This window comes from Nicotiana tabacum, chromosome 9 (assembly GCF_000715075.1).
Source record: "Nicotiana tabacum cultivar K326 chromosome 9, ASM71507v2, whole genome shotgun sequence".
NCBI classification, from domain to species: domain Eukaryota; kingdom Viridiplantae; phylum Streptophyta; class Magnoliopsida; order Solanales; family Solanaceae; genus Nicotiana; species Nicotiana tabacum.
In genome coordinates, this window is record NC_134088.1 from 115030863 (window position 1) to 115057845 (window position 26983).

The 26983-nt window shown below is 38.1% G+C and overlaps 1 protein-coding gene and 2 long non-coding RNA genes across 3 annotated transcripts; 1 reads left to right on the forward strand and 2 right to left on the reverse strand.

Annotated features, from left to right (window-relative positions):
- Positions 1-5713: 5713 nt before the first annotated feature.
- LOC107827072 (uncharacterized) lies at positions 5714-11646 on the reverse strand. Its single transcript, XR_001657417.1, has 2 exons — positions 10400-11646; positions 5714-6135 (listed from the first exon to the last, which is right to left on the reverse strand). It is a non-coding gene; the product is annotated as an uncharacterized LOC107827072 (long non-coding RNA).
- Positions 6133-9276, forward strand: LOC107827071 (uncharacterized). The gene is made up of 3 exons (XR_001657416.2): positions 6133-7094; positions 8880-8942; positions 9013-9276. It is a non-coding gene; the product is annotated as an uncharacterized LOC107827071 (long non-coding RNA).
- A 390-nt stretch (positions 11647-12036) lies between the features above and the next one.
- Positions 12037-14173, reverse strand: LOC107827069 (exocyst complex component EXO70H1-like). Its single transcript, XM_016654134.2, has one exon. It carries the CDS (start codon positions 14087-14089, stop codon positions 12185-12187), a length of 1905 nt encoding a protein of 634 aa, XP_016509620.1. The 5' UTR covers positions 14090-14173; the 3' UTR covers positions 12037-12184.
- Between the last annotated feature and the right edge of the window lie 12810 nt (positions 14174-26983).

Below are 26983 nucleotides of genomic sequence, written 5' to 3' on the forward strand. Positions count from 1 at the left end.
AAGATCAGCTGGAAACACATCTGGAAAGTCCCTCACTACTAGAACTAACTCAACTGTAGGGGTATCAATACTGGCATCTCTCACATAAGCTAGATACACGTCAATACCCCTTCTCAACCATTCGTTGAGCTTTAAGAAATGAAATAACTCTGCTGGGAGTATACTCTAAGGTACCTCTCCAATCTAATCGTGGTAATCCTGGCATAGCCAGCGTCACGGTCTTAGCGTGACAATCAAGAATAGCATAATGGGGCGACAACCAGTCCATGCCCAAGATAACATCAAAGTTTACCATATTGCGCAATAATAAATCGGTTGTGGTCTCAAAACCACTAAGAGCAATCCAACACGACCGGTACACGCGATCCACAACAAAAGAATCTCCCACAGGAGTAGACACATAAAAAACGGAACTCAAAGAATCCTAAGATACGCCCAAATACAGGGTAAAATAAGAGGACACATAGGAATAAGTGGAGCCTGGATCAAATAAGACCGGTGCATCTCTATGACAGACCAGAGCAATACCTGTAATGACAGAGTCGGAAGTAACTGCCTCTGTACGAGCAGGAAGAGCATAATACCTGACCTGGCCTCCCTCTCTAGGGCGACCTCGAACTCCCCAACCTCCACCTCGAGCTAGCTGAGCAGGTTTGGCGGTTGCTGGTGCTGGAATCATAGCCTGAGGACCCAGTGGAGCACGCGGTGGCTGAGAAATCTGTGGAGGTACACCTCTCAAGAAATCTCTCGAATATGCTCTCACAAATCGCCCTAAACCGAGTTTGCAAAGTCCAAAATGACAAAAATCATGAAGCCCTTCGGTTTTAAACATTGCCAAGGCATTTCCGCACCTGCGCGTGCGCTTGTGTGGAAAAATAAGCGCTTCTGCACAAACCACTTATTCCCCTCTGCCTCCGCAACTGCGATGAAGGTGCCGCACCTACGAGTGCATGCCTGCGGAAATCCTGTCCACTTCTACGGTCTCACTTCGCACCTGCGGTCAGCCTTGCGCATCTGCGGGCATCGCAAATGTGGCCTTATCCACACACCTGTGACCCCTGACCAATCCACCCAACTCCACTTCTGCTCCATATTGCTCGCACCTGCGGGCAGCCTTGCACAAGTGCGATTACACCAGAACCAACCCAGCACCAGAAATTCTTCCAAGTCCAAAAATGATCTGATAACCATCCAAAACTCACCCGAGACCCCCGGGACCTCAACCAAACATACCAACAAGTCCTAAAACACCATACGAACTTAGTTGAACCTTTAAATCACATCAAACAACGCTAAAAATATGAACTACATCTCAATTCAAGCCTAATGAACTTCAAAGTTTCAAACTTCCACAACCGATGTCGAAACCTATCAAACCATATCCGATTGATCTTATATTTTTCACACAAGTCATATTCATCATTACGGACCTACTCCAATTTCCCGAATTAGAATCCAACCCCGATATCAAAAATTTTACTACCGGTCAAACTTCTCAAAAATTTAACTTTCACCATTTCAAGCCTAATTTAGCTACAGACCTCCAATTCACATTCCGGACACGCTTCTAAGTCTATAGTCACCCAACGGAGCTAACGTAACCAACGAAACTCCATTCCGGAGTCGTCTTCATACAGTTCTAACTACGGTCAAAATCCTAAGACTTAAGCTTCCATTTTAGGGACTAAGTGTCCCAATTCACTCCAAAACCACAACAACAACCTCCCGGCAAGTCACATAAGCAGAAAAAGGTACAGGGAAAATAGTAAATAGGGGATCAGGACTATTACTCTCAAAACGACCGGGCGGGTTGTTACAAGCTCTCGTTGACTCTTCAACCACATACTTCACTGCTCTTTGAGCCATTTCGACAAACGACGACTTGGACACTCTTCCCTTCGTGCCATCTTGGCTTAAATATTCTAAAGACAAATTTCGACATGTACAATTAGTCCCTCTGTTTATTCAGGCCGGCTTCAGGCGGGTTCGATGAGTGGATCTTATTCTTTATGGTCGAAACAATCGAGCGAACTGTGCAGGTCGTGGTGGTTACGGCAAACTCGCAACGTGGCCCTAAGTGGGCTGCTCATTTCAAACGCTTCGATTTTCCCGAATGATTTATTGGAATTATGTTGTCCACGAGTTAGGATTATATCATGTATTATTATGATGCATATTGCCGATGCGTTGCTTCGTTTCACGTGTAACCTCTAATTGAACCCGCCGCTTCGGTTCCGGTGCCAGTAATGAAGAGTCGTTTTCGGTCCTAGTGCCAAGACCCTTATAAATATAAGGTATTTGGCTGAGATTTTGAGGTTTAACTTTTCTGTTATTTCGAAATCCTTCATTACTCTCTTGCTCTTTCTTTGCTTTGAACCTCTCTTCTCAGTTCTAGTGATTCGTATTGTTCTTAGTTCTTCGTCGTTTGATACCTCTCTTTTCTTTATCAAAATATGTCCAACATGCCTTCTGAGTTTGGTGAGGAAAGTGATGTGGTCCCTTTGGCAATGGTGTTTCCCCCTCATGAGGAGAGTGTTCATGCCGCCGTCGAGGATGGAACTTTCCCGTCTGTGGAGGAGATGACTCCTCGCAACCCTAATTCCAGATTCGATTTCACCAAATTACCTGAAGCTGGCCCTGGAAACTTTCGGTCAGTGATGACGGTGAAGGAATTGGAAGAGCTTAAGGCTAAGTTTGGCCTTTCCAATCATATTGAATTAATACCGGCTGGGTGGGATAGGTGCAGGTCCATCGTTCTGGGTACTGCGCCTTCTATTCCTACCCCTTCCAAGCCGGCTACACTCTCCCTCTCCTTCCGTTGGCGGAGAAATTCTGTTGTTATTACGGCATTTTCCCAGCTCAGCTCGCGCCGTACGTTTATAAACTTATAAAAATGCTTACTTAATTTTCCGAGCTAAACGAGGTCGAACTGACACTTCGGCATTTAATACATCTGTTTGCCACTAGCTTTTATAGGGGGCGATGTTGAATATTCGCCACCGAGGAGGCAAGTTCTTGGTGGTGAAGATGGACAACAAATCCAACCACCAATTCTGGTTCAACTTCTTCTTCATCAGAACCGAGGACGTGGTGGCCAACGTCGACGATTTTTCTGAGGCTTGGAATCATACTCATAAGTACCTAATTTCCTTGCTTGTAGATATCTGATTTTTCTCTTATGCTTGGTCGGAAAATTTGACCCCTTATCCTTTTCTCATGCAGCCAAGACCTCGCCTCCCCCTTCGGTCGCTCACATTTTTGACTGGGTTGGTCGACTCCTCCCTTACATCGTAGGGATTCATGAGTGGTCAGGTTTCTTTAAGAAGTTTGGGCCTGCTTTTCCTTCGACTTGTACGTTCCTTTTATCATCGGTGTCTTGGTTCTTTTCTTTTTGTTTCCTTTGCTGGCATTTTTCTTTACCTAAGTTTTTCTTAGCTTCGGCTAACGGATCTTCGCAGAGGTCGAAATCTCCTGCACCCTCGTTCCGAAAGAGGAAAGCTACTGCATCTCGGCTCCCGCCCCTTCTTTAACTACGACTGATTCTGCTCGTGTCTCGGTCCCTCCTATTGTTGCGTCCGAATCTATTCCTTCTTCGATCGTGGAAACACCGACTTCTCCCTTGCACCGTCTTATAGATGAGGACGAAGAGCCTTTTCCTGGTGATGGGGATTTTATGCCTCATAAGAGGAGGGCCTCGGATGTTGTGGGAGACATGTCGGCGGCAATTGTGTAACTTGTGACCCTATATTACTTAGATTTGCAATTGTGTCACTTGTGAGAAAAATTAATTGGGGTTCAACAAAAGGAGAAGTTAGGCCAGTGATCAATTTCAAAACAAGCGTGAATCATATTTGCCTTCATATAGGAGGAAAAGCAGTGAGTGATGGGAGTTGAGACAAATTTGAATCTAAGTGAGTATGATTTAGAGCCAGCAAGAATGACTTTACATAGATTTGATAACACTTCAGCAAGTAGTCTTTGGTATGTATTGGGGTATATGGAGGCTAAAAAAGATTAAATAAAGGTGATAAAGTGCTTATGATTAGGTTTGGAGGAGGGTTTAAGTGTAAAAGTTGTTTATGGGAAGTGTTAAGAGATTTGGGAGATGGAAATGTTTGGAAAGATTGCATTGATAATTATCCACCAAAAAATACAACTAATCCTTTTTTGGAGAAGTTTGGGTGGATACAAGATGAAGATCCAAACACCTTCTCTTTTCCTGATGACTTTGTTTTTCCTTGAGCTTTCGTTTTTTAATATTTGTCTTTTATTTTTGGGAGTTAGACATCCCAAACGGTCAATCAATTAATGAATATTGTTCAAGAAAATTACTTTTCTTTATTTTTGTAACAAAAATATTATTTTATTTTTGTATTTACTTATAAAGTTACTCTACATATTTAGGTGATTTATTTTTTTTATGGTTGTTTTTGCTGATGTGGCAATTCCTTTTTAACTCGACCTTTTAAAAAATAAAAAATCATTCATTAAAACCATTTTATTAATCCGCCCTATGACCCAACTCGCCAAACTTTATTTTTAACACAACAGAACGTAATCAATTAAACAAAATAAACTTTCTGAGCAGTACTAAAAATTCATAATAAATATAATCAGAAAAACAAAGTCATACACTCAAAATCTCAAATGACGCAATGATAACCTTACAAAAGAGATGGAAATTAAAGTCAAGTGGAATGGTTCTTTCAACTTTTAGAATATGGCATGAGAAATACAATAATATCACATAAGGATGATGCATCATCTTCTGAAAAATAAAATCGACGTATTTCAATATTACATAAAAAGAGTTATAGCGCCACCTTCATAAAAAACTTAAGGTATTTATTTAAATTTTTGTTGTAATATAAAAATATAACTTCTTCAAATAATTGTAAGGTTGAATAAAATAGAGTAAATGGAGACTTAAGAAGTTATTCATATACAGTAAAACAAATAAATAGTTTAGAGGTGAAGATCCAACGTAATACCTTGTCGATTCTAGATGGTCGATCCGTCGTTTTTTTTTTTTTTTTTTTGAAATTTGGAATACTCAATCTCAGCTAAACAAATATTAAAATTTTGTCATACCAATTACTAAATAATTCTAGAAGTGAATTTCTAATATGACCCCTAAATTATCACTTAACTCATAATTCCATCCTCATCCCTCACATTTGTTTTAATCCAACATCATGCTGGATCTGAATGTTGACAATGAAGGGTAGTATCAGTCTAGATGGACGTAAGAGGTTTAATTGATTCCTCTTACTGTAAAAATATATTACATAAATAAAGTAAAAATAAATTTTTGTTACGTTGTTGTAATATATGAACAATTGAATTCCCTTGAAATAGAGAAAATTTTAATGTAGTGATGAAGGAGTTGAAAATTATTTTAGATCACATATTCAAATCCCAATTATGTTATCTTTTATCTTGAAATTTTCTTGTACAAATCCCGATGCAACCTCTGAGTATGATAGATATTTTACAATTATAAACTTATAATCTTATATATTGAGAAAAATAATAGACAATAAGATAAAAAGAACTATCTAGAGAAAGGGAAGAAAAAATAAAACCTAAATGATTAAAAAGAGAAAATGTACATTGGTCCCTTGCTCTTGTCTTTTTATAGAGATGTTGTAACAAGAGGATTGCTCTTGTTACCTGTAAGAAAGAGAATAGACAGAAAAAAGAGAGAAGAAGATAAGGAAGAAAGGAAATTTTGATTCAATGTCGGGATGCCATTCTCTCAATACATTGATAGCATAAATAACAGAGAATCCAACATTGGATTCTGGACTCTTCCTAATAGCTTGACACCTGTCCAATCTCACTGTTAGAATTATGGACTTCTTTGAACATAAACCATAATATAAGGGACCCAAATAGACATAATAATGATTTAACTAACGACTACTAAGGACTCAACTAAATCAATTAAATTTAAATAATCTCTAATCATAACATTCCATCCTTCTTCAGAACCTTGTCCTGAAGGGTTCATTAAAATCTAGAAAATGAGATACTATGAAATTGCAATCTTCCCAGGTAGCTTCTCCTGGCAGCAGGTTAGCCCATTGCACCAAAATCTAAGTATTGGCTTTGCTCCCCTTCTTCACCATCCTCCTGTCAAGCACAACAATTGGCTCTATCAGAGGTTGTCCATTAGAAGAGCAATTTGGAGGATCAATAGATGGAATGACTTGCTATCTAATCCTTTTCTTAAGCTGAGAAATATGGAAAACAAGATGTATCTTGGAAGTGAGGCAAGTTGAGCTTATGTACAACAACTCCAATCTTCTGCACTATCTGGTAAGGCCCATAGAACTTAGAAGCCAGCTTCAAACTCTTTCTTACAGCCACAGAGGTCTGCCTATAGGGTTGCAGTTTCAGAAATACCCAGTCACCAACATTGAATTCTCTTTATGTCCTCGTCTTGTCAGAATTCACCTTTATTCTGTTTTGAGCCTTTTCCAAATTCTCTTTTAATGCCTTTGCCATGATTTGTCTCTCCTTCAAGACTTGATCTATAGCAGCCACTTTTGTCTGTGAAATCAACTCAACGGAGAGTTGTGGTGGTTCATATCCATACAACACTTTGAAATGAGTCATCTTCAAGGTAGAGTAGTAATTACTATTGTACCAAAACTCAGCCAATGAGAGCCATTAATTCCACTTTTTAGGTTTATGCCCTGTCATGTATCTTAGGTAATTCTCCAAGCATCTGTTTACTCTCTCAATCTGTCCATTTATTTGTGGATGACAGGCTGAGCTAAAGCGTAACTGTACCTATAAATTCTTAAAAAGTTCCCTCCAGAAGTTACTAAGGAAGACCTTATCCTTGTCAGATACAATGCTCTTAGGTACACCATACAATTTATAAACGGTAGTCATAAATACCCTGACAATCTGTGGGGCAGTGAAAGAATGAGCCAATGCAATGAAGGGTGCATATTTACTGTATATATCTACCACGACCAAGATAGTATCTTGCCCTTCTGACTTTGGCAGGCTCTCAATAAAATCCATAGATATATATGCTCCCAAGCTTTCTCTGGTACTGACAGAGGTTGTAATAATCCTGGGTAAGCATGTTCATTTTTGCACCTTTGACAGATTTCACACTCTTGAATTATCTTCTTCATATTATTTATCATAGCATGCCACTAGAAAATTTCTTTTAGTCTTTGATAGGTTGTTATTATTCTTGAATGACCACCCGACCTAAAGCTGTGAATGGTTAAGATTTGTTGCTATCTTTGAGTTTCAAGTTTGCCAACCTAAACTTTCCCTTTATACCTTAAGATACCTTGTTGTAGAGTGTCATTCACCAATGTAGAAGGGTTGTTGTTGAGTAATGTCATAGTTTGCATCACCTTCTCATATGCTTCAAAACTTGCAATCACTTAATCAAACCATTAGTCTGCAAATTAGTTATCACTAGACAATGTGGCAGATCAGCTTCAAGTGGTTGCTCATTTATCCTTGACAATGCATCTGTCACAATATTCTCCACTCCCATCATTCCTTTTTCTGATATATGAAATAGGGGATTTCACTAAGTTTATTCTTAGGAAATGTCGAATTAAACTATTTGTCCTTATTTTAACAAAAGAAACACGGGATTCTTGCTTTTGTACTAGATCTCAAAGCTTAAGCCCATCATCTTGGTTAAGCCTTTATGCTGAAGGGATGTTGTGATTTTTTGTTCTTGCAAGAACTTCAAACTGAAGGGGTCTGTTTTGATTATGAAGTGGTGTGGGTGCAAGTAATGTCCCCATCTGTCTACTGCTATAAGTAGAGCTATCAACTTCTTCTCATAGGTAGATAATCCTTGGTGTCTCTTACTTAAGGACTGACTTAGGAATGCCAGAGGCCTTCTATCCTGCATTAATACTGCTCCCACCCCAGTGTGGCAAGCATCCACTTCAAGAATAAAAGGTCTACTGAAATTAGGTAAAGCTAGAACTGAAGAAACTATCATAGCTTGTTTAAGGTACTGGAAGGCTACAGTAGTCTTCCTCATTCCAGTTGAAACTCCCCTTCCTTAGTAAATTGGTTACATGCTTACTTAACTGAGCATAATTCTTGATAAATTTTTTATAGTAACCAGTCAACCCTAGGAAACCTCTTAACTCTTTTACAGAACTTGGTTGTGGCCATTCTAGCATAGCTGATACCTTTTTATGGTCGGTGCTTACTGCTTTGCCTGAAATGACATGGACTAAGTATTCCGCCCGTGATTGTCCAAATTCACACTTGATCTTTTTTGCAAATAGCTGATTCTTTCTTAGCAGTTGAAGTACCATTTTCAAATGCTCCAAGTATTCTGTCATACTTTTATTGTACACTAGTATATCATCAAATAATTCTAGTATGTACTTTCTCATTTTTTTTACTTGAACACAGAATTCATCAATGATTGAAAAGTGGTTGGGGCATTAGTTAATCCAAAGAGTATGACCTTGAATTGCCACAACCATGATAAGTTTTAAAGGATGTCTTGCACTCCTCCCCAGCCTTCATTCTCACCTAGTGATAACCATATCCAAGATTTATCTTAGAAAGCACAGTAGCTCCATGTAGCTCATCCAAAAAATCATCAATCATGGGGATAGAATATTTATTCTTCACAGTTAAATTTTTTAACCTTCTATAGTCACAACACAGTCACCAAGTTGAGTCCTTTTTAACCAACAAAGCAGGTGAGGCAAATGAAGATTGACTGAAAATCAATGTCTCAGCTTCCAATATATCATTGATAATAGATTTAATTGCAGTCTTTTGATCATGAGAATACATGTATGGCCTTAGATTGAAAGGTTAAGCAGCATGGATTAGGTTGATAACATGATCACGATCTCTTTCAGGTGGTAAATCGGTTGGCTCCTGGAACACATCATTGTATACTGATAGCAACCTTTCCGATGCGGGTACGTCTCCTTCTCACCTTTTTCTATAGGACCAGTAGTTGTCAGAGATAATTCATCCATTACCTCACAGGTACCACGATGCAACATTCTTCTTAAAGCTTCAGTATCAATTGGGATCACCTCAGGTCCAGCATTAACTCCAATTAAGGTCACAATTTTGCCATCTTTCATGAAGCTCAGGCTGTGAGGTCTAGTATTCAAGACCACTTGAGCTACTACATCAATCCAGTCTATTCCCAAGACCATGTCACATCCCCCAGCCTTGAGTAATCTAATTTTAAAAGCAAAGATTTCATCTTGCATTTTTCAATTAAATAGAGAGCTTTCCTGATCAGATCTCATGACTTGGCCATTAGCCACTACCACTCTCAATGTAATAGTCATAGGTTGCACAGGTAATTTTAACAATTTACTATATGTGGATCAATAAAAGAAAGTGTAAAGCCATTATCTATCAATATGGTCAACGAAATCTGTTTTGCATATCCCAATATTTTGATAGTTGAAATGGCTCCTTCAGCAGAACTTAACCCCATCACCATATTGAGGGAGACCTCAGCTTGCTCCTCCATATGTTCCTCCAAAGTCTCAGGAACATCCAAAAATTCTTCTATTTCTGGCTCCCCTTCAGTTGTGACCCCTTCCATGGCATGTAGAGTTTTAACCTTACATTAGTGTCTAGGCTCATACTTCTCACGATACTTAAAACAAAGTCCCTGGGTTCTGAGTACCTCAAAAGTGTTTGGTTTGAAGGGAGCTCTATAGACAGCTCTCTGATTTAGAAAAGTAATTTTCAAAGGTTGATTTGGTACTGGAAGTTGTGTAAGTTTTAAAGTTTGTGGGGCTATTGGATAGGTAATGGCTAATGGTCTGGGATAGGTGAGGGTTTGATAATTTCTAAATGGAATATGTGCAGTGAGAGCTAAAATTGATTCCTCATATAACTTTACAATTTCATAAGCATCCATAATAGTCAGAGGATTGGCCAGCTTAACTAATGGTTTAAGCTCATGTTTGAGAACACTAATATAACTGGAAACAAAGTAAGTTTCATTCAATAGAGGGTTTATAATGGTCATATAGCTTGTCAAGTCCTCAAACCTTTCCTGATATTGGTCTACACCCTCAATCTATATAATTTGTTAAAATCATCCACCTTATCCCTCACATGCATTGAAGTGTAACTTAGCCATACAACTCAAAGAATTTCTCACTCTTTCGTAGCCACCCTCTAGGATTAGTTCCATTAAAATAAGAAAAATTGAGTTTTGATTTCAAAGTTTTTTGGTTTATTTTAGGCTCAGCAGGGTTAACAGGGGGAGCTAGAATAATAAATATGATTTTGAAAACTAGGTGGGTATTAAAAACTGGAGCTGGAGCTAAAGTGAAACCACAACGAATATGGTAAGTTGAAGGGGTGAAAAGAGTATGATTCAAGGGAAAAGAATTCTTAGTACCTGAAACTCCTCCAGCTTCAGCTATTGCTTGAACTGAGTGAGCAATGACTATCGCAGTGAGTTGAGCTGATTTAGAAGTCATCGGAGTGAGCTTTTGATCCAAAGAAAGAGAAAAGGACAGATAATGAAACCTTATCAAAACAAAAGAAAAAAAAAATTAGACAAATAATTATGACAATATGTTATGATTAGAGATTTTTTGAATTTTAAGTGATTTAGCTAAGTTCTTAGTAGTCGTTAGTTAAGTATTTATTACGTCTATTTGAGTTCTTTAGTTTATGGTTTATGTTCAAAGAAGTCCATAATTCTATTAGTGGAATTGGACGGGTGTCAAGCTATTAGGAAGAGTCCAGAATCCAATATTGGATACTCTGCTATTTATGCTGTCAATGTACTCGGAGGAAGGCACCCCGATATTGAATCAAAATTTTCTTTTTTCCTTATCTTCTTCTCTCTCTTTTCTCTCTATTCTCTCTATTCTCTTTCTTACTGGTAACAAGAGCAATCATCTTGTTACAATAGTATCAGAGCCGCCTGGGACTCAAACTTCAGCTACCACGGCCTCAAATTCAGAGATTCAAACTTTAAAACGGAGATGAGAGATATGCGTGTGCAACTTTCTTTGTTTGTGGAGCATGCAAGCCAAAGGTTCGAATATATAAAAACGAACCAGAATCAGTTTCAAACTCAACTCGATGATGTTAAGGATGCAAATCGGAAGTTCGATTTCATTATCTCGAGCATGGACTTGTCGCAACGAGCTGTATCTAATTCGGTGATGCCATCTCCGACGACCAAAAGTTTTCATTTCTTTTTCCTTCTTTATTTCTTCTCTATTTTCTAAATAATAATATTGTTGTAGTATTATTACAACAAGTATTAGACAGCATTAAAAGAAAATATTGGAAGCAATTCAAGAAGGAAAAGATTACATCTATATGGGTAGCATTGATATACTACACATGGAGAGCTAGAAACTAGAAGCTTTTCAAGGTAACAACTATACATGCTAAGATGTTAGTCACACAAATTAAAAAAAAATTATAGAAAGATTAGATATACTCAAACGGTCTGGAAAAGTGCACAATTGTAGCGGATTTTTGCAGAAAATATTGTGTAACTAGTGAATGTCTTGAGGCCTAAGAATTACAGCACCCTTTCTGGAAGGTAGTTGTGCAATTCGGTGCTCTTTAGGTGTATCTTTTATTTGTTGTTATCAATAGTCATTCAAAGTATTATTTAAAAAATATTATTGCAATATTCCCATCAGATATCTCTCATGGGTTCACGAAGATTAAATTTGTTTTGGCATTGGCTTAATTGTGCTAAAATAAATAAATTTTAATTTAACTCAACTTAAAATTATTCGAGATGAAAATTATTCAAGATTATATAAAGAATCATCACTTCATTTCCCTAATAATTTTAACAATTGAGTGTTTACAAATGAAAATATGATAAACATAGATGTCAAATAAAAATAACCTAGAGCAAAGACAAAGGTATTATATTTAACTCCATTTATTATTTTTGGATGGGAGTTGAGTGACCTTTTCAATTTCTCTTAGAATTTGTCAAATCCATGGAAAACGGCCAGCCTATATTAATCCACAACACAATCAAAGAAAACATCCAAATCTAAAAGACAACTATATGAATCAAGTGGTTTTCTACATTAAATGAATGAATTGAATATAATTTTCCTGTACAAGTACACCACAAAATTCTATAAACAAATTAAATAAAATATTCTATTCCATGTACACAAATCTCTTCTGTTAAATCTTAACGGCCATGTGACGGAGATGACGACGTTGAAACTGACGGCGACGAATGTGATGAGCTGTACGACGTCGTCCCATGCTCTGAAGACCCAGTTCCATGAAATAAATCTGACAAGTAATTTTGCAAATCATCAGGGGCAAATCTGACAACTGACTTCACTCCGCCACTTCTCAGTGTTTCCCGATACTTTTCGTAAAACGTCCGGTAACCGGAAATAACTTTTTTAGCCAACGATATTTTGACTCCATCTCGGAGTTTCGGGTCGGGTATAACCCACGAACTCTGCATTCGATACGCTTCCTCAAAACCCGAATTGAATTTAATGAACCAATCTCTTGCTTCCGGCGGAGACATCTCAGCCGTAGAATTTTCCGGGAATGACGTCAGTACTTTGCTCCATCCCATTCTTTCGTAATTTGAAATGTACTGTTTTACCTTCGCTTCATGCTTTAATAACCAATCGGATCCAAGCAAAAGCTTCAGGTTTGACTTTTTGACCTTTGAAACGACGTAGTTTAAGTTGTTCGCTAAGAACAGATAGGATAATGAAACATCCTTGTAGTGCTGAGCTTTGCCGTCAAGTTTGCATAAGAGGACGAGGACGAGCCATGCAAGGCGGACGGAGACGGCGGAAGAAGGCGAGTCATCGTCGTCGGGAGTTGGACTGAGAAAGTAAGATTCCGGCAACGGCGATTGAATCGACAGCGGCCAATCGACGATTATTTCAGAAAACGCACCACTGTAATCGCTGAGGAAAACGAGATAATTCATAACGTACCGAGTCAGAGGGTGGATACCACCGCCTGCCACCGCTTTGGATGAATCTTTCTGAATCGCCGATTCAAACTCCGAGAGCATAAACCTCGCGGCTTCGCCGAGTTTGACCAGTGACGTTACCGCCTGAGATTTCACCGCCGTCAATGAATTGAAACTAAAAATCAACTCTATTTCATCCCATAGCTCGGAAATTGAGTTGTACAAATCAAGCACACTGAACATTTTCTCTAGAGATAATTTCTTGTACTTTGCTACAATTTCTGGAAACGCAAAGAGCGTGAGTGCACTCTCTTTAGCAATTTCGCAGAAGCACGTTTCTCTGATTGCATCAGAAGCAGAGAAAACGTGATCACAGAGAATTTTTTCCCCTTGAAATAGAGTACTCACTGCTATCTTAACAGCACTTAACCAATTCTTCGTTTTCAGCTCCAGTGATGACCAATCCATTTTCTGAACTTGCGATAAGGTTAATTTTTCAACACCTAAATAATACAAGGTCTCGTCGACAACTGATTTTCGATTAAGTTTATAAATCTTAACGCACTCTGCACCATAACCAGCACCAATCATGCAATCAGCTATGGCTCTTAAATCAGCCATGACACGTTCAGACACTTTGTCAATCTCAGAAATTCGAGTACCTGAAACCGAAACCTCGGCCTCAATTATCTCATTAATTTCATCATCTTCGTCGGAAACACTGGACCGAGTTGATGCTCTAGAGGATCGAGAATTAGACACAGTTTCTGAGTCTAAGAAATAACGATTCCCAGATAAAATAGTGTACATTTCTTTTTGAAGTCTTTTCATAGCAATTTGCATGAGATTTTGAGCCTGAATAAGGAGTTCGGATCTTGAACTTTCTTTAATAACAAAATGCATACCATGTTGTAAGTTGTTTACAGCATCAATAAATTGATGTGCCTCTTCACGATAATCTCTGAAAAGATTAGCGACTCTATTGTAAGAACTACTGGAAGAGGATACGTCTAAATCCCATCTTTTAATAACTGCTCCAGCGTCGTTAATTGTTTCCTCCATTAAAGTTTCAGAAAAAGTAGTATGACGTGAAGGGGAATTAGAAGTAGTAGAAGAATGTTTGGGTGAAGAGAAAAAACCAGTCCTCATTTTGCTTCTTTCACAAGTAAAGATTTCAACTTTTAGAGAGAGAGAGAGATTTTGAGAAAGAAGATATATGTTGATTGATGGGATTTTGAACGATAGGGGTATATATAGAAAGGTGGCAGAGAAAGGTTGACTGAAGGCTAAAAGCGGCATTGAAAAGGGAAAGCAACGCGTGATTGTTTAAAATTTGACTTTTTTTGTGTTTGGATTTATTCAAAGAGAGAGCCGAATTGGCTTTTTTACGAAGATTACAAAGGTCTTCCACTTGACACCTTGGTTTTTAGATGTTTTTATGTTTTTTTGGTCTCTTACAAAAGAATACCTCTTTCTATATTCTATATTTAATAACTTTTTAACTCCAATTTCTCACATATATATATATATTTAAGAGTTTGAGACCACAGAAATCAAGAATATTTTGTTATATCACACACGACTTTAGCTTAAAACAACAAGAGTTAAAAGTTTTTTTTACTCTCTTAAGCTTTGTGCTTAATTAATGAAGCTATATAAATTGAAACAGATGGAGTATTTATATTTATTCTGCTGGTGAGAGATAGAGACAAATTAAATTGCCTTTTAAAACATTTTTACGAAAATTACGAAGCTCATTCACTCGCCACTTTGATAATTAAAGAGTTAAAATCTTACAGATACGTCGTATGTGCAAAATTTTACTTAAAACATTTGTTATCGGTTAGCAACCCCAGCTGTTTCTTGCTAGGATAATTTCCTAAAAAGCTACATCGTTGTTCACAAATGACACAAATCCATTGAATTGATTTGAAAACCAGACTGCTAAACTCTTTTACATAACACAACACAAGATATAAGCTCTTTTAAAGTTTGAGATACTATTTTGCATGCTATTAATTTCAATTCATGTGACGTGGTTTGATTGGATACGAAGTATGATAAATAAAAATAATACTTTGAAAGTTGCAAATTTAAACATTATCATAGCACATTTCTATAATTATAAAAGTAAGTCATTAAAAGTAAAATAAAAATTTAAATTAAATTATTTTAAATATAAAAAATTCATTCTTTAAAACAGACCAGTACAAAATTAATGCCGGAGTAATTAAAATACGAGCATAAATGAGAAAAATTCTGGTTTGACATTGATGGTCAATATTATCGTTTGGTAAGGGTCAAAAATATATGAATAAGCAAACTTCCATAGCAAATATTTACCCCGCATATCATTTGGTCATAATTGCTAAAGAATTCCATCTTTCCCCATATTGGGTTTTTAGCATTATAGTAATAATAATCATAATCTTATTTGGTGTCATGAGTTATGACTACTTCGCAGATAAGTTGGACTTACAAACCAAAGAATGAGTCAGTCCCTTTCTTCATACCGGGGTTTTACACATATAACCGGTCATATTAATTGTTTACTTTTTTTAGTCATATACATAGATTATATACAATTATACATATGCAATACATAAATTACGCATATATTATACATTCACCATCTATTTTTAGTTTAAGTGCTAGGGTGAGCGGCTATTTGGATTAATTATTTTAGTTATTTTATTATAGAAAGAATCTTGATGTATAACGCTAGCGTTAGACTACTTCAAAATGAACTTTGCTCTTATAGAGTATAAGGTGAGACTTTTTCCACTCAAAACTCCAAACAAAAGGGAACAAATTCCCTCCCAATTTAACTATTTCTAATTGCTGAGTCTCGTGGAGCCACCATCTAATTGCAAATTAAACCGCTTTAATCTGAACTTGGTTGACAACATAAATTGTTTGTCAGCCTTTAATTATACTCAAAACGATCACTAACCTATATAATGTATTATTATTTTACCAAGACATAAAATTTTCTATTTTTTCCCCTATCAATTTGGTAGACATCTTTATTCATGTATGAAAAATAAGAACACGAGAAGTAAACATTAATAATGCGCCATTCGTCCAAAAAGTCTAATTAATTACTTGCACTTGCTTACGTATAATTAGTTGCTTGCTGTGCAGATGATAACTCGTATCAGTACTAAAATTATAAATTAGTCGCATTATTGCAAGTTGCTAATGATCTCTAATACTTATTTGAATCTATTATTATACTAAATAGACAGGCGAAATTGAACCTGCAACTTTAATTAGTTTCGTGCAATCTTTCAATGTTAGAAGAGTAATAATATGGTGTTTAATTAGAGTTTTTAAATTTTCATCTCCCTTCAACTAAATGATGTAATGGGATAATTTTGATTTTATATTAGCTTCTGAAAGTGAACCGTTGTGGGTGGACCTAAAGACTAGTACCTTTAATCTGAATATTTGTTCTATAAATAAATAAATAAACGAAGGTTTAGTAGGAAACCAAACGGAGGTCGAACTACGCAGCAGAACGATTAAATTCAAGTCGTTTATGATATAGCAAGCATATAAAAGCTTAAGTGCATAAAATGTTATTATAATGTAATTTTATACAAACAGAAGCTACTCGGGGGTCATTTGGTACGATAATAAGCAAAAATAATCTTGGGATAAAAATTTAGTATTGCTTATTAATCCTGAAATATTTATCCTTGAATTAAAAATAGTGTTGAAACAACTTATATCTGCCAGAAGGTGAAATAATAATCTCGGGATAAGTCATTCCAGGATAAAGTAGTAAAATTGACAATTCCAAAACTAATACAACATGTTAAACAACCAATAAAAAATAATACCAAAATAACTACTAATACTAGAATAACTAATCTTAATATAATTAATCACAACATAAATTACCCAACATTTGTCACCAATTTTAATCTTCCATGGTCTCATCAGATGCTCTAATACTACGTTTTACAAAGTTTCTCAATTAAATTCCTAAATATGATTTAGAAAAAATATATTAAATAGCATAATTTCCAAGAATACACCTTAAGTACTGCCTAACTATTTAAATGTAATTCCACGTGTGAAATGTTTAGTCAAACCAACAATAAGAAGAAAAACAAAGGCCACTTCAGATTGTTGAATAGAATACGTCTAGGAATTCAGTTTTAAGAAGGAAAATAGAAAGTGGTTGATGCACACGTGGATATTAAAATTTGTCAAAAGTCCCTTCCTCTGACTTCATTGACTTTTCTCAAAGATGAGTTTTGGCATTTTCCAATCGTCATCTTCCAAGCTAAGAACATTTTTATGATGATTCGACTGTTGTTCAGCAGGTCAAATGACCACCAAATCGTTTGAACGAATTATATTAAAAGTTTAATTATATAAGTAGTGAATATAGGGGTAATTTATGGTCATTCAACTAAATGTTAGTTTCATAAAAGTCACTTAACTTTCATTTGTCACTTTAAAATAACTCAACTAATAGATTATAACTCTAAAGTCATTTTGGTTGTTCCCTCGACGTATACCCACCGAAAATCTGACATGGCAATCGAAGAAATCTGCTAATTGCACTTTTAGAATGCCACATCAGCATCTAATATCCCATTTTTAAAATTAACCCATTACTTCCTCATGTCCACTTTAATTAATTTTTTAAAATATTTTTGTGGTCCACAATATTTGATTTTTTCAAATATAAAAAATAATTAACTTCTTTTTTTCAAAGTTACCGTTGGAGTAAACATGCTAGGAGTATTTGTTGTATTTTCTACGAACAAATTAAGGTTAATATGATAAATTAAGGAATTAAAAAGCTTAATTCCTTGATATGTGTGAAAACAACCAAAAAATCAATTAAAATGGACCGGAAGAAGTACAATTTTGTCCAACCTTAAAGCAAAGCGGATTAGCTCAAAATTAAATCACAAATTAAGGTTATGAAAAATAATTGGCCTATAAGTTCTTAATTTGTGATTTAATTTTGCGCTAATCCGCTTTGCTTAAATTTTGGACAAAATTATACTTCCTCCGGTCTATTTTAATTGATTTGTTGGTTGTTTTCACACATATAAAGGAATTAAGCCTTTTAATTCCTTAATTTGCCATATTAACCTTAATTTGTCCATTGAAAATACAACAAATACTCCTAGCATGTTTACTCCAAGGGTAACTTTGGAAAAAAAAAGTTAATTACTTTTTATATCTAAAAAAATAAAATATTGTGGACCGCAAAAAAAGGCTAAGAATTAAGTAAAGTGGACCAGAGAAGTAATAGGTTAATTTTAAAAATGGGATATTAGATGCTGATGTGGCATTCTAAAACTGTAATTAGTAGATTTCTTCAGTTGCCATGTCAGATTTCCGGCGGGTATATGTTGAGAGAACAACCAAAATGACTTTAGAGTTATAGTCTATTAGTTGAGTTATTTTAAAGTGACAAATGAAAGCTGAGTGACTTTTGTGAAACTAATATTTAGTTGAATGATCACGGGTAAAAATATCCCAGAGAATATATAGTTGATGTGAGCAGGTATATTTAATTTGCATAGAAATAGGAGATAGTACTCTATATGTTTCAAAACGATTGTCCTAATTTGACTTGGCACAAACTTTTGAAATTTTTGAGATATGTGGTCTTAAATTAGCCATAGAGTTTGTGTGGTTGTAAAACTTTTGAAACTTGTGGTCTTAAGCCTGTCATAGCATTTATGTGACTATAAATGCTTCATATTAAGAAAATATTAAAAGATGTCAATCTTTTTAAACCGATTAATAAAAAAATAGTGTCAATCTTTTTGAAACAGAGGGAGTACAAAAAAGGAATGTTTATAAATTCTAATGTTTCCATCCTACCATTCCTTACAGTTAAGGGAAAATTTGTTTAATTGTGGAAAATGAGTTTTTGCCTTATCAAATATTATGTGTTATGTGAAGGGGAGCTTTGACGTCACTGGTAAAGTTATTGTCGTGTGACTAGGAGGTCACGGGTTCGAGCCGTGGAAATAACCTTTTGTACAAATGAAAGGTAAGACTACGTAAAATAGGCTCTTGTGGTTCGGCCCTTTCCCGAACCTCGCACATCACGGGAGCTTAGTGCACCGAACTGCCCTTTTGCCGGCTACTCCTTGAGACTCCTGGAGCTCTCACAATGGCCATCTCTAATGACCAAACTGTTTTGCCTTAAAACCGGACAACAATTAAATTTATAAGTAGTTTTAAGGATATGTTATTTCACTAGGCACAAACTGATAAATGTCAGAATTAATGCTAGGGATTAATTGTAAATAAAGCTAACCAAAATAATGAACAACCACGGCCTTCGAGCTAGACCGCTCTCGAACCAGCTAAGTATGCTATTAAAAAATATGGACTTTAACAACAAAACTTGCAAGAGAAAATATGATATATTGCCTTGTTGTGCGTGAATGTATATGTTACAAAAATGATTAAGACCCTCTTTATATAGCAGAGGAACCCTATTTATGGTATATTTCTAATTACAGAAGTAAATCCCATGATAGGCTAAATATCCTATCCTAACTCGATATATGTCGAGATTCCCGCTACGATCCTCTCCCGATCACGGATATCTCAGCTTTTCGTTATTTGGCGTAGCATGCCTCTTTCGATATTTCTCAATCTTTTTCTCGCTTCGGTCTCGAATTGACCTCGATCTTGATCGGACAGTGATCCACGAGTTTACCAATCCATCTCTGTACCATGTTCCGATATAACTAGGGTCGGGCCTTGATCTTTCATCCCGATTTCAGTTAGTCGTATGAAATTAGGCACACCCGATTCTGACCGGATACAGATAGTTCTCTCATACTTTGGAGTGCAATAACAAGAAACGAATTGAGTCTTCGAATCTACCCTCGATTTATCATGTCGTAATCATCGTGACGTAAGCGGCAGGGGTGACCGAAACGTCCCATCGTTTCAGTTTCCTAGGCATTTATGGCGTGTCAGTTGTCGGTCGGCCACTAGCAACTTTGAACCGTCGTCGTGGAACCCATAGATAGTCCTTTTTTCCACTCCTTCAAATTTTACTTTCAATCTCTTCTGCTCTAATCTTCAAAGCTCCTTTCATTCCTCAAATTCCTCATTTGCATATCTTCAAGTTTTATTGCTAGCCTCTTTTTAAAACACCAAATATCCTAATCTCTGTTCTTCCTTGTTTATAAAAATGGCTAAGACTTCTAAAACTGTCCCTCATATGGAAACCGCCTCTTCATCAAAGTCCGTTGGCGTCGCGGCCACAGCGGAACGTCCCCTTGAGGACTTCATTCCGACGAAGTATGCTACTACTGTTGATTTCAAGGTGGAGAACACACCCCCGATTCCTGGTCGATGTGAACCGATGTCGAGGTATGTGTGTACAATTACGTAAGGTCTCCTCGAGAAGGTGAAGGATGAGTGCAACTGGGTAAGAAAGGATGTATTAATTCCTGCCCTCGAGGAATCCATCACAACTCACGTGGATGGGTATCTAAGTGTCTATACTTACCCCGTCACGATAGCTCCCTTAGACCCCATCATCGTTGTCTTCTGCAAGAGGTACGATGTTACTCTAGGCCAATTCTATCCGTTGTTCTGGAGGAACGTAATCCTTTTTCGATTCTTTGTAAGCAAGATCGAGGGCCATCCTTTTACCCTCGATCACCTCATGCGCCTTTACAGTCCCCGACTTTATCATGGAGGCATGATCAAGCTTCACCGCCGAGCCACCAAACCCCCATTTTCGAGCATAGATGAGACCCGCGACCGAGGTTGGATGGGCAGATTTGTCCGAATAAAGACTTCGGATCTAATCCCTGCCGAAGACATGTCGTTCCCCGAAAAGTGGAACATAAAACATAAGTACCATTTTGCCTTTGAATATTCATTTTGCCGTTTTGCTTCTTGCCTTCCCCTTATCTAAGTTTTTTGTGTTGTAGCTATGGCCGTTGTGCCGAAAGTGATCCCTGACCTGAGGCAATGGGCCGTGGGGTTAGTATCGCAAAAATATTACTCCAAGCGTGCCTGGATGGAGTTATCAAAGGGCCAATGGGAGGCCCGTAACCATGGTAATCTTCTTTCCTTAGAAAGGTTTCTATTCGGGTTTTGTTATTGTATTTACTTATATTTTTCATTTTTCAGGTCTCGGGAAATATGCGCCCATGAGGACTCCCTCTGCTGAAGGAGAGGCACTTCTCCCCCCACCCTCCCCGAAACAGAGCAAAGAGAAGAAGAGAAAAGAGGTTCCGAGTCCTCCAGGCTCAGAAAAGAAAAGGCTGGTCAACAGACCCCGTAAGCCTAAGGGGAATGTCATCCATGTATCCCTGGAGTTCGCCCAACGGATAATGGATGGGAGCGAAGACGAAGACGAAGAAGAAGAAAACTCTGAATTGATGACTTGTGTGCGAGGTGGCACCGAGCTTCAAAGAACTATTGGACAGGCGGGAGCCGAAGCAGCTTTGCCTCGATCCTACTAGCCCGAGCCCAAAAGAGTCAAAAATACCTTACTTCAAGGCGGGGAGGCTACCGAGGAGGCAATCGAGGTCGATGAAGAAACCAAGCTCGAGACTTCCCGGAACGAAGACGATGCCTCTAAAGACCCACTTGGGGTAATAGTGATCGGGGACTCCTGCTCGTTCCCTCTTGTTCCGGATCCGATGATACGTGACGCTCGGGTTGCGGAGACTTGTCACAGAGAGGGAGCCCACAGTGAGGAATATTTTTTCCATGGCTATTTCACTGACGTGGAAGATGTCACCGGTTTGGGCGATTTGGACGTATAGAGGAAGAACTCAAATGAGGCGTCCTCAAACTATACACCGATCGACCAATTCTCGGCCCCCAGCGTTGACCCCGATCGTAAGAAGCCTCTTATAATCTCGATCCCAGAAGATACTCAAGTTTTCTATGCCCCCGTAGGGGTGGCAAGCTATCTTTGATGCTTGGTCACTGAAACGGACCAGGCAAAAATAGATGCAGTGGACGTTGCCTGCTTGTTCAACGAGTCCCAGCATGCTCTGAATCGGGTAAGTTTAAGGGCCGTTATCTTTTCATGACTTTGAATTGTAGATATCTCTAACATTTTCTTCCTTTCTCGCAGGCTTCAGTGTTGTACCATGAGGCTTTTCTCCGAATCCGAGAGGAACGCAAGGCCGAGGTCCAAGGCCTCACGGAGAAATATGATACTTACAAGCTTCTTAGTAAGAAGCTTCAGGTAGACCTGGTGGAGGCTCGAGAAGAGCGTGCCGAGATGGCCAAGCAGTTATTCTGAGTTCTTCGTGACAACTAGGCTGAGTTGGAGATAATGACTAACGATCCATTTCTGCAGATCCGACAAAGGTTTGAACAGATCAAGGACTTCCAAACTCAAATAGATGAAGTGTGAGCCGAGGCCGAAGAGTTCAAGGGATGCATGGACATTCTAGCCGCACAGAAAGAAAACGCTCAAGAAGAGTTGGATACGGCTAAGTCACAGCTTCGATATGTAAAAGAGAATGCCTCGGTTCAGGCGAAGAAGTTCGAGGAGCTCAAGTCTAATTTAGCCAATTTGGTCAAAGAGCTCGAGGTTGCCAGATCTGAAGTGGTCATGGCCAATTCTAAGGCCCGGGCTACTTCGACTCAATACAGAGTCGACGCCAAAGCCACTCTCAAGCAGGACATGGGCATGGTGAATCATTTGAAGTGGCAGGCCCAAAGGGAGGCTCTCGAAGGGGTCATTGAGCAAAGTTTTGACATATCTGCCGAACTCGAGATTGCCAAGGCTGAGGAAGCAAAGGCTCGGAAGTTAGCATTTCCTAACGAGAGTTTCGAGAATGCGAGCGGATCTGGTAGAGAATACTCCAAGGGTGAAGAAACTTCCTCTAATAATAACTGTGCTACTTAGGCCTAGTAATTTTTGTTTTTGCTTCGAGGCCGATCGACCCTTGTAAAGAAAAACTTTGATATATGAAAACTTTTTTCTTTCCATGGTTCCCAAATCCGTTGTCTTTTAGTTATTTTATGCAAATGTCAAAGTACTTTAGCGCACAGTTATATGGTTGTATTCAACGGTCCCAGATCGGACATTCGAACTTAACCTGAGGCAGTTTCTGATAAATCTGAGCTGAGTGAGATCATTTATCCGGACTCGTAATAAGGTAATCTTTGGGTTTGATGTTCGAGTGAGAATGTTATCTCGAATTCAAAATCAGGTGGCCCTTAGGCTCGAAGAATAGTTCCCGAGTGGGAATTTATTCGAACTCGAGTTAGTAGCCGAGTAAGAGTAGTATTTCGAACTAAAAGTGAGAATAGCCCTTAGGCTTTCGTATTTGGCCGCTCTAGCCTTTGTAGAATGATCCTTTTAACATATATAAGGCTTTCTTCCCTTTTTTTTGCTTTCAAGAATTCATGTTCGCAAAGGTTGTAATGTTGTAGCATGAAATAATGAAGTCGTGTTCGAGAGTTCGAACAAATTATTGCTTTAATTTCCTTTCTGGTTTAAGGCGTTATCGGAGTTTGATATTTATCGATATTTTTTTCTCGAAAATATCTTAAGAATTAGGATTCCGCCGAGGGTAGCCTTTTAGAACCGGTTGTGAAAATGTTTGAATGCCTGTTTTGTTACGGAATTTGGACGTCTCCGAGTCGTGTTAATTTGGCCGTAGCCTTTTAATTCAGGATTTACCCCTTGGGCTTAGTTTCCCGTTTTACTTCGAGCTTTCCCGAATCGTCAGTCCCCGAGTAGGGCGGCTATGGCTTATAAAAATTGAGGTTTGCCTTTTTAAGGTCTTATAATATCGAGATTTTAATAATTCGGTCTCTTCTATTTATCTCGTCTATTCTTCGGACGACAGTCCCCGAGTGTGGGGTTAGTTGTTCGAACTTCAGTTGTGATTGGCCCTTAAGCCTGTTTATAAAATAGATCAAAAAGTATGAATTTGTAAAGTAAAAAGAAAATTAAGGCATGAGATATTTGGCAAGGAAAATTTACTTTTCTAAATGGATACACGCGAAAATGTTTGATGTCAGGGCTTGAGCAACCTATATGTGCACGGTTCACTTGATCGTTTGGCCCTTACAAAATTTACCTATCGAGACCCTTCTGTCACGAAGTGATTTCCTTGCAACAAAGTTGACAGGGGTGATGCCCCCCAGTATTCGAGGTTGATTATAGAGAAGCCTCGGATACTATTGAATTGTTCTACGTTAGCACGAACAATGGTTGTCTCGTTAAAAATCTCACCGGAAAAAATCCATTTGGGACAAAAAAATAAGTCTAAGAGAAAAAGAGTGCAACGCGTGCTTTCAGACCTTAAGACTCTGTGTCGAAGAATACATCACCGTCCTCGATCGAACACCTGCAATTGGTTAACATAAAATATAAATGAAAATGGAGAAGGTCGTACCTTAGCAGTAGTATCGCTTTAGGAGTGATACATTTCAATTGTTTGGTAATTGTTCGCCGTTCATCGTGCCGAGCCTATAGGATCCCTTTCCGATGATATCGAGGACCTGATATGGCCCTTCCCAATTTAGACCTAGTTTTCCTTCATTCGGGTTTTGAGTGTTGAGGGTGACTTTCCTTAGCACCAAGTCCCCAATTTTAAAGTGTCGAAGATTGGTTCTTCTGTTGTAGTACCTTTCGATCCATTATTTTTTTGCGGCCAATCGAATGAAGGCGGCCTCGTGTATTTCATCCAGTAATTCTAAGCTCGTATTCATGGCCTCGTTATTCAATTCTTCTGTTGCATATCGAAACCTGAGGCTAGGTTCCCCGATCTCGACCGGGATAAGAGCTTCGGCTCCATAGACCAAAGAGAGCGGTGTTGCCCTCGTGCTGGATTTCAACGTTGTGCGGTACGCCCAAAGAACCTAGGGCAATATCTCTCTCCATTTTCCCTAAGCGTCGGTCAATCTCTTTTTAAGATTTTGAATGATGATTTTGTTGGTCGATTCGGCTTGTCCGTTCCCGCTGGGATGGTATGACGTTGATAGAATCCTTTTAATCTTGTGATCCTCGAGAAATTTAGTCATTTTGCTGCCGATGAATTGTTTCCCATTGTCGCACACAATCTCGGCAGGCATCTGATATCGCCCAAACTCACACCACTAATTTAGGTTGAGAAGCGGTCGATGCAATAATAAAAACCCAACGTGAGTCGGGGTCGATTCCACAGGGAGCTTGATGGGGGATTAGGTATATACCTAGTGTGCATGTACGACGTGCCTAAGATTACACTTCCACATTTTCAATTGTTGTTTCTACTTCTACTTTTACGCTAATGCTTGTAATTGTAAAGCTAAGAGGCCATGTTTTTGGTTTTGTTTATTTTTCAAGTTATAAAAAATCTAGGGTTGCGACTTCCGCCAAGTTGGTTACTTAACGGATTTAGAGCTTTAGGGCATGTTTGGTTGATTGAGATACAATATATAAATCACACTCAATTACTCACTTTATACCTCTCGGTTGTTTGAGTGATTTTGCCCAATTTGGCTTTCTCAAGTCCAAATGGGTATCTCATGAAACAAGTGATAAATGCTCAAGTCGGGTCTTACTATCTCTAGATTCGATCCTTAATTAGGGCTATCAATTTCTTGAGTTCACCCCAATTCTTGTTAGCCAAGTTTTCCTAGACTTAGTCTCACTTTCTCAAGAAAAGACTAAGTCAATTAGGCATGAAACAACATTTGCAACCATCAATTCTCAAATTCATGCAAGAACTAGGCTAAATATCATATTCCCAATCATGAATAATCCCTAAATCAATCATCCATTAAGTACCCATACTAGGATTGGGTCACAACCCTAGCTAAGGGTTTAGCTACTCATGGAAAATGAAGAAATTAAAGAAGAAACTAAGATAAAATGCATAATAATTGATTAAGGAAAGAAAATCTAATGTTTAAATACTAAACTAGTACAAAGTTACGCAATACAGTAAATAAAAATGGCTCTGAGTGTTCAGGTGCATAAAAACTTGACCTAAAAATGACAATAAGATCTATTTATACCCAGTTGAAAATATCTGCCAAAATTCCCTTGCGAAGATTGTACGGCCGCACAATTATGAGTGCGGTCCGCACTTCGAGATTGACTGGTCATGTTGGCTTTCTGCGGTCGCATAAAAGTGATATTCGGCCGCACTTCCTCCAATTGTGCGGACCGCACATTTCTGAGTGCGGCCGCACTCTTGCTCTTGGACTGGATCTGGGCTTCATTCTGCGGACCGCATATTTATAAGTGTGGTCGCATTTTGGCTTCCTACAGCTGCACAATAATAGTGCGGTCCGCACATCTTTAAGCTTCCAACTTTCAAGTCTCTGAATCTAGCCTTCTACGGCCGCACAATAATTGTGCGGTCCGCACTCTGTGAAGAAATTCTATCAGTGCATCTTCAGAGTTTGCGGCCGCACTCAGTATTGTGCGGTCCGCACTGTAGCCTTTTTGCCTTGTTTTGGTTCTTGTCTAATTTTACTCTTTTTTGAGTTGATTTTCACTTCTTTGGATCGTTTTCCAATATTCCTGCAAGAAAGCACAATTCATTAGTTCTCGAGAATACCTTTAAGCATTTTTGAGCTAAAACGTAAGTAAAAGAGAGTAAATAAGCGGTAAAAATCCCTACTTATCAACTCCCCCAAACTTAAGCTTTTACTTGTCCTCAAGCAATTAAGGCAATTTCCCACCTCCACTAGAAAAGGGCTATTTCAGCTGGCCTAAGTTGAATCAAACACACATCAATTGGGACCAACAATTACCCACACACTCATGAATCATTATCAAGCTTATGATTTGAATGTTAAAGCACAAATGGCTTTAATGTGACGCTTGAGCATCAAGGGTTGACTTTGTTCATCAAGGAAGCTCGCACTTTCATGCAGGTCACTGTGGATCCCAAACTCCTCCTCCTATACTCTCCGGAAGCTCATCTTACTCACAAATGAAGAATTCAATTCAATGACTCGAGAAAGATTCGCTCATCACTCTCAAAAGAATGTCACAAGCCCGGCTCTAAGTACCATATGCTTGCCCCTCATGTAGATTACCACTAATGTAAGATCGCT

Excerpts from the sequence above, each read along its gene's own strand:
- LOC107827069 (XM_016654134.2), bottom strand. The coding sequence starts at position 14,089 with ATGAGGACTGGTTTTTTCTCTTCACCCAAACATTCTTCTACTACTTCT.